Source organism: Zeus faber (assembly GCF_960531495.2).
Source record: "Zeus faber genome assembly, chromosome: 1".
Lineage (NCBI taxonomy): Eukaryota > Metazoa > Chordata > Actinopteri > Zeiformes > Zeidae > Zeus > Zeus faber.
In genome coordinates this window covers 30,898,826-30,911,393 of record NC_137193.1, presented here as the reverse complement: position 1 = coordinate 30,911,393, position 12,568 = coordinate 30,898,826, and the positions used below count along the sequence as shown (strand labels likewise).

At 41.5% G+C, this 12,568-nt stretch overlaps 1 protein-coding gene across 1 annotated transcript in view; it reads right to left on the bottom strand.

Moving 5' to 3' along the window:
• gabbr1b (gamma-aminobutyric acid (GABA) B receptor, 1b) overlaps positions 1-12,568 on the bottom strand; it is a gene marked incomplete at both ends in the record, with an annotated part of 75,607 nt that overhangs the window by 23,302 nt on the left and 39,737 nt on the right. Inside the window, 4 exons of the mRNA XM_080013953.1 lie at positions 1,156-1,233; positions 3,659-3,722; positions 6,450-6,695; positions 12,318-12,509. Of these exons, the coding sequence (XP_079870079.1) occupies positions 1,156-1,233; positions 3,659-3,722; positions 6,450-6,695; positions 12,318-12,509 (580 nt within the window). The remainder of the gene's footprint in view (positions 1-1,155; positions 1,234-3,658; positions 3,723-6,449; positions 6,696-12,317; positions 12,510-12,568) is intronic.

Here is a 12,568-nt window from a genome sequence, read left to right as displayed (position 1 = left end):
CAGCTTGCTGGAGTGGCTTCACCGCATGAAGGACACCGAAGCACAGATCACCCAGTGCTCCCTGGCTCTCCAGCCCTATAAACTTCCGGGTGATCCATAGGCCAGGGGCGCAGAACGCGGAACGTAACTTTTCTGATTGGGTTAGGTAATGAGTGGGATGGAACATAATAAAAGTAAGCACTGAAAACGTATTAAAAAAAAGTATAATAATATTATTATTATTATTATTATTATTATTATTATTATTTAATTTGTGGTGAAACCGATACAATGTGGTAGTGTGTTAAATACAGGGACATTTTAGTGTTTTCCATATCTCTTGGGACTCGGACACACAGCTCGAAACCGGGAAAGTCCCGGACAAACAGGAATGTCTGGCGAAACATTTGGGTGTGGGGGATAAAACAACATCAAATTGTTTAGAGGTGGCCTTGAAAAAGGTGAATAAAGAGTAAATATGAATAAACACATAAACACATCTGTATTCCTTATCAGTAAGGGGTGGTTGTTATTGCTACAAGCTGCTTTATTAGCTATATAGCAGCGTCACTTGGTAAAATAAATGATCACCCACAGTTTTCAAAACATGAGGCAATGTTAAAAGTGCATCATCTCAGCGCCCAGGGAGACAGGAGCACTGTGAACGCGTGCAAGGCTCCCATATCAATCAGGGAACACAATTTCATTTCTCCCAAGGTCATGGAGGCAGAACGCATTAAATTGGTGCCCCCCCGCCTGACGTTGTGTTGAGACACCCAACACTTTTTTTTATTACCACGCTGTCATCAGTTGCAATGGCTTCTTTACATTAGCACATACAATTAAAATGCGGCAGTGCTGGTGGTAAAAACACACCACACACCTGACGCCGCTGCCGCTGTTGTTCCAACTGAAGGCACGCTGACTAAGACTCCACTTGACTGATCGATGAACGTTCGTAGTGGAGCCTGGAGCGCAAGAACAAGACCAGAGGAGGGTAGGAGCAAAGGGTAAAAAAGGGAAACAGTGAGGAGAGATGGATGGCTGAGATGAAAAGATATAATGGTAGGGGCAACGTGAGAAAAAAAGGGGGCTGAATTAAAGGAGGGAGAGAGTGCATCAGACAGTGATGAACAGAGGAACTGAGGGGGATTGAGACTGATGGATCCGTCTTACCTATCCACTTGTCATTCCCGTACCAGGACAGATTGCCTTTTGTGCTGTCATAGTATCCAATCTTCTTATAGCTGGCTCCTGCACGGTAGGAGAGAGACACGGAGGCAGAGAGAGAGAGAGAGAGAGAGAGAGAGAGAGAGAGAGAGAGAGAGAGAGAGAGAGACACAAATGGTAGACGAAGGAGACACAGGGTCACCATGGCATTGGTGCACGCACGCTCCCGCCAATGCAAGTTAATGACCCGACGCAAAAGAAATCAATGCCAAAAGAATCAAACTAATTCATTTACTTAGAAAAAATAAAACCCTCTAGTAAAGCGAGATGAGATTTCTTTATACAAGACAGAAAAATAATTGTGGTGGAAATTATCTTATAGTCTCATAAAGAAGTACACAAAACATTGTATTCTCAATTCAATAGTCTTCTTTGTGTCTACTCTTATTCAAAACAAATCCCTATTTTTTTCCAAGTAAGATATCTGAAGACATATTTTCCTGAAGCTGAACAATCTTATTCACAAAATTCTAACTTAAAAAATTTGGTGGCAGAGGAATGTCGCGGGGTACCCGCTACATCGTGAAATTAGATCATTTATGAGGTTTATCATCTAGCTTCGAAGCCCTGTTTATTGCGAAAAACAGAGCAAACATGACTATTCATTCTTATATGAGCATATACAAATACACTCATATTCCAGTGCAGTACCACCAAGGAGGGAGAGGGCCGGTCTGAGGGATACAAAAGGCAGTCAAACCACAAGTCAATACCAGTTTAAGTGAAAAACTTGCAAGGGAGTCTTTCGGAAAATTCAGCAGCAGTCGACTAAAAGAGATAGTAGAGGGAGTTTGGGTGAAACGCGAGGACAAAGGCACTTTCTCCAAATACTGTACTTCTCTCACATTGACCTATCATGTCTTTAACCCTCCTCCGAAAAAAAAGAACCTCTACTTGTTAGTCTACTAGTAGTTCAAGCTCATTAAACTCATTTCAAACCATCACTGAAGGCTCTTTAAAAACAAATTGAATGTTTAATCACCCCTATCACCCCACACAAATCCCACCCCACCTGCACGATAAATAAAAAATACAGAGAGCCTCAAAGGCGGCGAGGCACAGATCTCGGCACTGTCATGTTGAGTGGGTGGGGGGGACACAAAGTGGCAGACAGATTGAACACGAGAACACAGGCGCGTGATAAAAACCCAAAAACGCAGGCAGCCAAAAGCAGCCCTGTGACACTGCCAGAGATGGGAAGAGGAGAGGGCGGTGCTCTCCAAACGGCGGGTGCGGCGAGGAAGCGATGCACCCGCCGTCCCACCCATCCCGACCCGCCAAATTATACCCGAACATCCCCGAGGTGAATATCACGAGCGAGGCTGCTAATTGGGTTACGATCCTTCAGAAAGAGAACAAAAGAGAATCGTCGACGTGCCAACGCCCCATTAGTGCTTTCGCGACACCTCCGAACCCCAAAGCCAGAGCAGGAACAACAGCTTGTTAATGTCTGTCTAGGATCTTCACCTCTCCCAGTCCGAAGGTCACACCGGCATTTTTGACAGCGATGGCAGCCCAACCCTAACCCTAACACTAAAAGTAAAACCGCTTTGGCATGTGTTGACCCCTGAAAGGGGCGGTCCATTGGGAAAGTCCAAAAATGTAGGAAGCTTTTATCTGTGTCACATCATTCTGGCTGGCGTGGTTTGCAGTGCATCACGTTAGGCGAGAGGAGTTGGTGTAATTCTATTTCCTTACTTTGCACTACTTAAGGACACATGAAGGATGCATTGTCATTTTGCACTGTAAGGACTTTGCCCGTGTGGCTGTCCGACCATATGTGTGTACAGGAGCCAAGCAAACCACTGCTTCAATGGATATATTGAGACCCCCAGTTGAATTGGTACCCAGATGGGGCACGAAAATGGGGTTGCATCACATTTTAAGTTGTTCTTAGCTTTGCTATAATCCCAAACTTTCTCCACAATGTTTCTTTAAACAGCGTTGACGCAGAGGGAACGAGGGTATCAGGGGTAGCTTGGCTTTATCTAAATGACGCACGCTTGTGTTGCCTTACATGAAAGCTAATTTGGCAGGGACATGAAAGTGGCTTTTCTGAAATGCTCCAATTCCCGATGAAATATTCAAAGAGCTATATTAACTTTTTATATAGATGTGCCCCCCCCCCCCATAATTTTAGAATGATAAAGTATTCCATTTGCGCCACGGGGAGAACAGTGAGGCCCAAGTGTACATGCAAAGAGAATCATCACTGCTTGGGTAAAAAACAGCTGCTCCGTCCTCCATCCATCCAGCGTCCCAAAAGATTAAAATGGTTGCGGAAGTGTGCCAGACCACTACTGTATGTCCAATCTTTTCCAATGCCACTTTTTTTTCCAAGCCTAAAACTCTTTTCAAGGAAATTCACTTTTCCAGCTTTATTTGCCAGGGCCATGGCCTAAATAAACCACCTCAGATAATAAGTATGGGGAAAGTGTTGTACACCTACCTTGAAGCTGCTCAATCAGCGTCCAGGCCATCCTGGAACCTTGCGCATCAAACACAACGTGACCCTGAAAAGAGAAATGGGAAGAAACGTCTCTGTCTCTCGTAGCTGTGCAGTTTCCAATCTTCCTGTGACAATTTCTCAGTCTTTTGCTTGTATTTTTTCTCCAACCCACTAGGGCTGGGTGGTGTTTACCCCTTTTTCAACATGGGTGCACAACTTCGATATTGATACTCTAAACCAATGTCTCCCAACCTTTTTTCTTCCACAGCACACTTTTTACATTGAAAGAATCCCAGAGGTTTATTGTGATTTAAAGTTTAAACCACTAAAAACTTCATAAACATGCATAACTGTTCTTGCTATTTTGGCCTACTAATAGCCCTAAAAGACTCGCGAGCAATTTGTTCGTTGCGAATAAATCTTTTAAATGACTCAGGAGTCAGGAGTCACCACGAGAATTCCCTTCAAAATTCAGAGCCAAACCAATTTTCTGACTCGTGTTCACAGGAAGTGCTCCCTTGCTTGCTATGCGTTGCACCAACTCAGCCAAAAAAAAATAGTAGAAAGAATTCAGAGTCCAAAATCAAACAGCACCTTTTACTGAGTGACTGGTCAAGAATCAAATCTCAATAGTGAATAAGAACAAATTGAAAGTAAGGACTATGAATAGTCCTTACTTTCAGAGTGAAATGTGTTCTGCTAGAGCTGCTATTATTGAATAGATGTTGTTGATGAATACAGACTTGCAATTTTGATCTTGCAACACAAAAGGTAACTTCCATTCTTCATCTTCTTTAAGTGCAATTTGAAAAACGTGCACGGTACCCTTGGCCTGAATGACCCTGTTTTCTATGCCGATTTTCTTTTCACTCCTGAAGTGCTGAGTTAAAGGTACTATACTATACTGCTTGAAATAAAATGTCTCTGCTGGGATTTAAAGCAGTGACACATTTACTCTCAGCGGCAAATTCACAAAAGCCTCTGAGGCTGCTAAACTGGCGCAAATAACAGAAAAAGTGAGCATCTAATTCACCAAGCACCCACAAACGGTGAAATGCACCGCAAACTGCACTGCCATGAAAATACCTCTTGGTGCGTCGGTGTTATTTGCGCATATTTAAATGAGGTATTATGCATGCATTTGGGGCAAATTGGCCCCTTTCTATGCAAATGAGCCTCCTTGCAAAAAGCGTCCAATTCACAAACACCGGCCCTAATAACCACACGTAGTTAAAGTGAAATTATTACAGTCTGCAGAGAGCTGGTGGTAACTGCAACTGAAGCGCATTTATAAGGGATGTCACGCCCAGACGCCCAGATCTGTAATATTATATTTTGACATTATTATTATAATTATTGTTACTGTCACAGCAGGCAGCGATGCCTCGGACGGGCCAGTGTGTGGTGGTTTTCAAAAGGCACTCCAAAAGCAACATCAAACTTTGAATAATTTATTGTACAAAAAAGGTGTTACAAACGTCTACAGAAACGGTTTCATAATTCCTATTAAACTCAAAAAGATATTGAAAAAACAGCTAAAAGTTATAGGGAATAGCGATTAACTGGTTAAAAACTGACACTGAACCACAGAGGGCCTTGAACCTCATAGTACCATGGACAGCTCCGCAGGCCACGGAGCAGAGCGGTGCGGTGCAGTGCCTGCGTGATCAGATACCTGTCATTGGGATTTGTCAGTTTATTCCATTATTATTTCCATTATTTTAAAATCCCTGCATCAGGATTTGTCATAGCACCAGCATAGCCCCTCCAATGATTTCCTTACAATTTTACATTTTCATTAAACACTTTTATTCAAAATAACTACTGTTTGACTTTTCCACATGAGTGATTGTGATCAGACGCAAAACAAGGGCAAATTGCACTCAACAGCAAAACTTTATGGCTGTGTTTGCACTGGCAGAAATCGACATTCATTGTTTTTCAATAAGACAGTGACAGAAGGCTCTGCCTCTGCCAGGGCTGAACACCACACACTACAACCTGCCAACAGAATCTTGCGGCAGAAGTTAAATATTCTGAACTTTTGCCGTCGGGCCGTAGCAGGGGGACAAACCAGATGGTGTTTTGAAGCAACACAGAGGACAAGAGGCAACAAATTTCCATTGGATCGCAGCCTTTGCTAATAAACATTAAGAAGTTGAGAGACTTCATGGAAAGAGACGATGCGTGAAGGAGGATTATTGCCAAACTATTGCCAAACCCAGGCAAGAGATTTTCTTTTTCTCCCAAATATATTTGGAGAGTAGTCAACACAGTCACTGATGGGAGCGTCGAAACCAGTAACTTGCTCCAAATTACCATAGCAATTATGAAGAAACAAGATTAACTACTTAGGTGCAATAATTTGGCATAAATTTCAGCGGAATGCTGTGATGCAGTGTAGCTGGTAGAGTAGAACCCTGTTTTACCTGAAACTCACAAATCTGAATTTTCTATTGTCAAACGCATAATGAAAACGTGGTTTCCCGTTAATATGACTTAGACACACACAGGCTGCAGTTGAAGTTACAATTACAGACCTCAGCATTATCCTTTGTTCGGTTTCGAAGAGAGTTAATTGTCTTGATTTTTATAATTTTTTGAAGGCCAATTAGATTGAATGTAGGAACCGTTTTCGTCTATATACATTGATGTTTTGGAACTGAACACCTCTCATTCCATTGGGGTTCGGAATTAGGTCCTACTGCACCATTAAAGTTCTCTCTCTACTCTCTCCCTCACAATTCCTCTCTCTGACCGTGCTCAAACCTTTTTTTATTGTCATACTCACAGAGACTCCCTCGAAGGAGCTGGTGTTGAGCGCTCGGTAGATCTCGGCCGTGATGTCCCGGTTGTTGTAGTTGAAGTCCTCTAGCCTGCGGCCCTTGGCCTTGAGGGGCCTGACCGTCTTGTTGAGGGCCAGCGCCAGGGCCCAGATGGCGTCGTAGGCCAGTGGCGCCTCCTGAAAGCCGCCCGTCTCCTCTGGATTCTTGCCGCCGAGTTCGGACATCAGCTCCGCCAGGAACTCCTGGGAAGTCTTCAGAAGCAAAAGCAAACAAAAAAAACATAAACAATAAAAAGCTCAAATGGATCTGTTGAGGAAGCGGGTCAGTATGTGTGTGTCTGTGTGTGTGTGTGTGTGTGTGTGTGTTTGTGTGTGTGTGTGTGTATGGTTTCTGATTCATAGTTTTGTCTCAAAGCCCTTTTGTGTCTTCGCGCATTACAAGTTGAATAATAATTGACTGGGAATTCATTAGTCTCTTTCGAGGGATAGAAAAAGAACCCCCTGTTGAGAACCCGAAGAGGTCGGCCGCTGCCCTCCCTCATTCTCCCACTCCTCTCCTGCTTCCAAGACAGGCTGTGGAGCCAACCCTCCCCAGGCAACGCAGACTAACGTGGCGACAATTAACACCTTTGTTTCCGACGGCCTCTTGCGATGCAGAAGAGAAAAAAAAGGAAACAAAGAAAAAAAATCTTGGCCGTTAATTATGAGGAGCTATTTAAAAAAAAAACAACGCTCTCGTCTGAGTGTCAGCATTTGTTACAAAATCAGGCGGAGAACGCCTCTCACGCCCGCTGGGAGTGTGTGTGTGTGTGTGTGGGGGGGGGGGGGTGTCTGATCCCGTCAATAACGGTGAAACCGACGCCGCTTTGGTGACAAACAGCGAGTACAAACACCCGCCCAGGGGACGCCAGGGAGAACGCGTCGGGGGCCGAGAACGTTTACAGCAGAATCCCTTGTGGCGGCCCGAGGTTCTGGGGTTTCGAATTGAAATACTGTAACGGGTTTGTCGTGTCGATGGAAGTTCTAAGAGAGGCATCTGGAGCGCGTCCAGGCCCCGTCGCCTGCTGCGAGACAGGATGTCGACCTGCTTCATGGAGCTGGGCATGCCAGGCTCCCACTGGGCAGCTAACAGCTGGATGTGTCAGTTTCACACACACACACACTCATACACACTGGAGAGATGAGGGAGAGAGCGAGAGAGAGCGAGCTACAGTTTCTTTCTTCCATTCCTTCTTTCTTTCTTCCTTTCAACAAAGTCCCCACTTCGCACGGAAGCCACAGCTTGACCCGCGCTCTGATCAACAGCAGGACGACTTCCGGTCCCCCGAGTTCCTCGCTCCTCTTCCTCGTCACTTAAATAGAACTCGGCGACAACAGCGTCCCGGCCATGACGTTCACTGAGCAGTAATTACATTTCTTTAAAAGCGGAGGTTTGGCAGCAGTGTTGGGTTGGCAGTTCCCGGGGAGCCAAAATGTGCACGGACTGAAAAACAACAGTACATAATAACAAGCAGAGCTTTCTTTAACAACATGTGTGGGTGAGCGGTCATGCAGTCGGTGAATGCAAACAGGACCTTAACCCTTGTTGGATGTCGCGGTACATTAGGGACGTCGAAAATTAGGGCGGTACCAAAAACAGTTCCTGTTTCATATTTTCATTTAGATGGAATTTGAATGTTCTGTCTGATTTTGGGTGAACATATCAGTGAATAAATCCATTACTGAAAATAATAATTACAAAGGGTCTTCAAAATAAATGATCTCTAATTATCATCATTATTATTACCATTAGTGATTCATCGAGAGAGTACTCCGTACTCAAGGCATAAGGACATCACTATTTTAACGATGTACACATATATTATTCCGATCATTTATGCAGTATTTGTGAAAACAGCTCTGGGAGCACCGTATGTCTAAATATTGAATACAAAAATGTTTGTATGTTTTAATTTGCAATCAATATCTCTAAAAGTCCCTTTTAGAGAAGTCAGTTCACCCGCCAACAAACAAGACAAGACTCGTATCTCTTGCTTTATCTCAACCATAAATATTTCTGTTTCATATTTGTTTCATATTTAGAAGCCCTCGTGAATCGTGTACAACCCAAGAGTGCAGTCCAAAGGACACCACTCTCACTCTCAAGAAGGCTGGGAATATGACTTCCCAGACAGGCCTGAAGCTGAGAGTGCGGTTGGAGGATCCTGACCTTGCAGGTCTCTCAGGGGAACTTTATAATAACCTGCTCTCTATTTGTTGAATATTCTGAAATTGTGTATTTTGTTTTTATTGGTGTACATCCCCATAACAATGTTTCACTTTGAAAATGCATATGTTTTAATGTATTTAAATGGAAAAATGGAAAAAATAAAAGTAAAAAAAGAAAGCCCTGATAGAGTGGTCTGCCTCTTAAACGGCGCATGTACTGTAAGAAAGTAACTGTGTCCTTGGCTTGCTTGACAGGTGCTAATAAATGAAAGTTATTATTATTACTGTCAGTATTACATAATAATAATATTAACAATAGTAATGTTCCAAATGACATTTCTCGGAATTTTGAAATCTAAAACTATCTTGAACACCAACTTCGGCATATGTATCAAACACCTCATGGTTCAAGTTTCATCCAAATCGATCGACATACAGACCAGATAATAGCGAAAAAACGGACAAATTTGATCGATATCACAGACGTGGTCCAATGCATTGCGCGCCAAAATTTGTCCAAACCGGTTAAAAGTATCTGGAAGACAAACTTCAGCAGATCCTATGAACATGGTTAAGGTATCCTTTTAATCCGTATCTCACAAGGATCTTGTGGTTTAAAAGTCATCCAAATTGATCCACATACAGAGCAGATATTAGTGAAAAACCGAACAACTTTGACCCAAATTTTCACCTGGTCCTGTATAACTGACATGCCATGATTCGTAAACAAGATAAACAAGATGAGATTTACAGTAAGATGTTTAATGACGTCCTCATACTTTTTGATATAAATGTACAGTTTCCGATTGAGAATGTCCAGTTGGCCCTGTCCAGTGTGCGGCGTAGACTCGGTCACGTTGTAGGGGTTTGACATTACTACCGACTTACGTGTATATTTATATAGCTTCCTACCTGGCAGATGTCAGTAGCTCTGTTAGATTGATATTTTAAATCCGTGGTCCACATTAATTTGCCGGATGAATGAAAAATACAATAAAAAGTAATCCACAAAAACTTGTCACCGCGTTGACTCGAATCCACTGAAATGTGGGACTGAGTGATGCATTCAAGATCCAGCGAGGCGTCGGAAAAATAGAAGCCGTGCAATGGTATAACTTACAGAAATACCACAATGTATTTTGTATTTCATTGAAACGTAACCTACTGAAAATGTGATCAAAGGAAAATCTCAACAAACAAATTTGACTTATTCACGTCAATTTACGATTTTCCTTGTAATAAACATCACGTATAAACATTTTCCTAGTATTGACAAGTTCTTTCATAAGAATTATAATGACAATGAATGTTAAAATTCCATAAATGTTGTCTGCATTATAATATAGACAATCTAATCTATAATCTATTAAACAGAATTTTCAAAATGTACATTTTAACAGAAAAAGTACAATAAAGTAGTAATTACAACTAACCTGTATTTATATACTTCTAAAATGAAATGAATTCATTGTGATTGTTATGAAAGTAAATACAAAAGTTGTTTTTGTTATTGTTACAGGTGCCGAAAAACAGCAGAAAATCTAAGACAATAAAAAAAAAAAAATCCAGTCGTGAAAGGTCAGTCACAATATTAAAAAAAAAAGTACTGAAGAAACATATTGTGAAAGAAACGCTAATGGAAAAACCAAAAATGTAAGTGTTGATTCCCCAAATGTCTCAGTGTTAAGAGGCTCATTTCACCAGGATGATTTAGAGTGTGCAGCTATGGGCAGCATATCTTACAGCAATTCTTAAAAACAAGATTCAGAATGTTTGCACATGGACACAAAATGACCTAGGTGATGTTTTGATCAAAGGAAATAATCTTTATCAGGATATGAAAAACTTCTCTGCGACTAGTACCTGTGAGGTGAAACTGTTGGAAATAGCGGGCCTAAAAAAATCCACTAATATGACCAATAAACCTGTATGCACTAAGCGTAGGGGAAGTCATTAAAATGTCAGCATTGACAATAACGACCACACCTGCCAAAATTGTAATAGATTCCAACTCACGGAGAAATACAACTGCACCATCAGTGGCTCCCTAGAAGTGACCAATGATGCAATGCAACATCATCTGGATGTTACAGTAACTATTACGATGTCTGTCAGGTACTGTTACCTGGTCAAATGCAAAATGACCAACTTGATGGAAAACTTCTCCGCTATCCAATGAATGAATGATTTATCACAGGTGGCTACTTCCGTGTCAGGTACACCAACAACAATATGTTGACTGACAGGACCAAGTTAGAAAAAATGGTAAAAAAAAAAAAAGAAAGAAAATGAAGGTGAATCATTTATTTATTTACCTTTCTTAAGGTGGCTTAGTTTATGTACCACATAGATAAAAAATATCAAGCTGTTGTTGAAAAAATTTACTTCCCAAACATAGATTTCTTCAGTTAAACAACAACATAAAACACAATGTTTGTTGACTGAAGGTCAGTCACAATATTTAAAAAAAAAGTACTATGGACGTAACTCCACGATGTTTGACGTTTGTAAGTTTAGTAAGTTTTGATGCATTTAACAGAAACCAAAAAACTAACATGTAACATGTACCTAAAATGAATAAGCTGGACCCTGTGTAATGCTGCCTGCAGCAATACATAGTTTACTATTATTATTATTATTATTATTATTATTATTATTGTTAGGGTCCTCATCTACAGAATGTAGGATGAGGATCCTATTGTTATTGCTCTGTTTATTCTTATTCTTGTTCTTGTTTTTCAGCTAAATTGCAACGGCTTTTAGGGCCCTTTAAGAAACTCGAAAACTCACAAAACTTTGCACACACAATAGTCCATCGATATAATATGGGTCCAGTGCATGGGCGTGGCAAAATGGCCGACCCCGCCCAAAAGATCAAACCTATTCTCTTTTTACTATGAAAACTCACAAAATTCAGGACAGGAATGTAACATCGCTAGACTTAAAAAAAATGATATTGCCACCATGACCGACACCCATCAGGAAGTCAGCCATATTGGATTAAACGTGTAATTTTAGCCACTTTCCGGTCTTTTCATGCTTTGTACTTTCGCGAACTCCTCCTAGGCCATTTATCCGATCGGCTTCAAACTAACATTAAACCAACAAACTGGGCTAGTGTCTACAGGACACCTTTTCCACGAAAACTCACACATATGTAACATCATTAGACTTAAAAAACGATTTATTGCCGGCATGACCGAAACCCAACAGGAAGTCAGCCATATTTGATTAACGGTTCAATTGTAGTCACTTTTTGGTCATTTTCATGTTTTATACTTTCGCAAACTCCTCCTAGGCCATTTATCGGATCGACTTCAAACTCGGTGAGTGTCTACAAGACACATTCACGATTAAAAGTAATTAAAAGTTTTGGTTTTCATCACACGGTGTGGGCGTGGCACAGCCTTGAATTTCATGTTGGAAAATAGGGCACTGTTTAAGTTACTTTTTTGTCACTTTTCAGTCATTTTCATGCTCCGTACTTTGACGGACTCTTCCAATCCAATTTACCCGCCGACACTTGCACTTTGAGGACCCCGTCATCCCTGCTTGTTATTATTATTATAATAATTATATATTAATTATAATTATTATTATATTTATTTACAGTATATTTATAACTTGTATACTCTAATAACCATATGAGTGGCCCCTGCTCCTCACCAGGTTGGAGGCCCCCCGCACCGTCTCGGGGTTGAGCATGACGATCTCCGTAGTAACGTGGCCCTGCACAGCCTCCGTCATCTGCTCCACCGTGCAGTTGATGGATGGGTCCTTGATCTTGAACCAGTTGTCGGCGTACCAGCCGATAAGGAACCAAACGTACTTCTTCCCGTACAGCTTTTCCTTGTACACCTGAGTGTGGCAAAAATAAATATATACAAAGCTTAACAGTAAAATAATAATAAAATAAT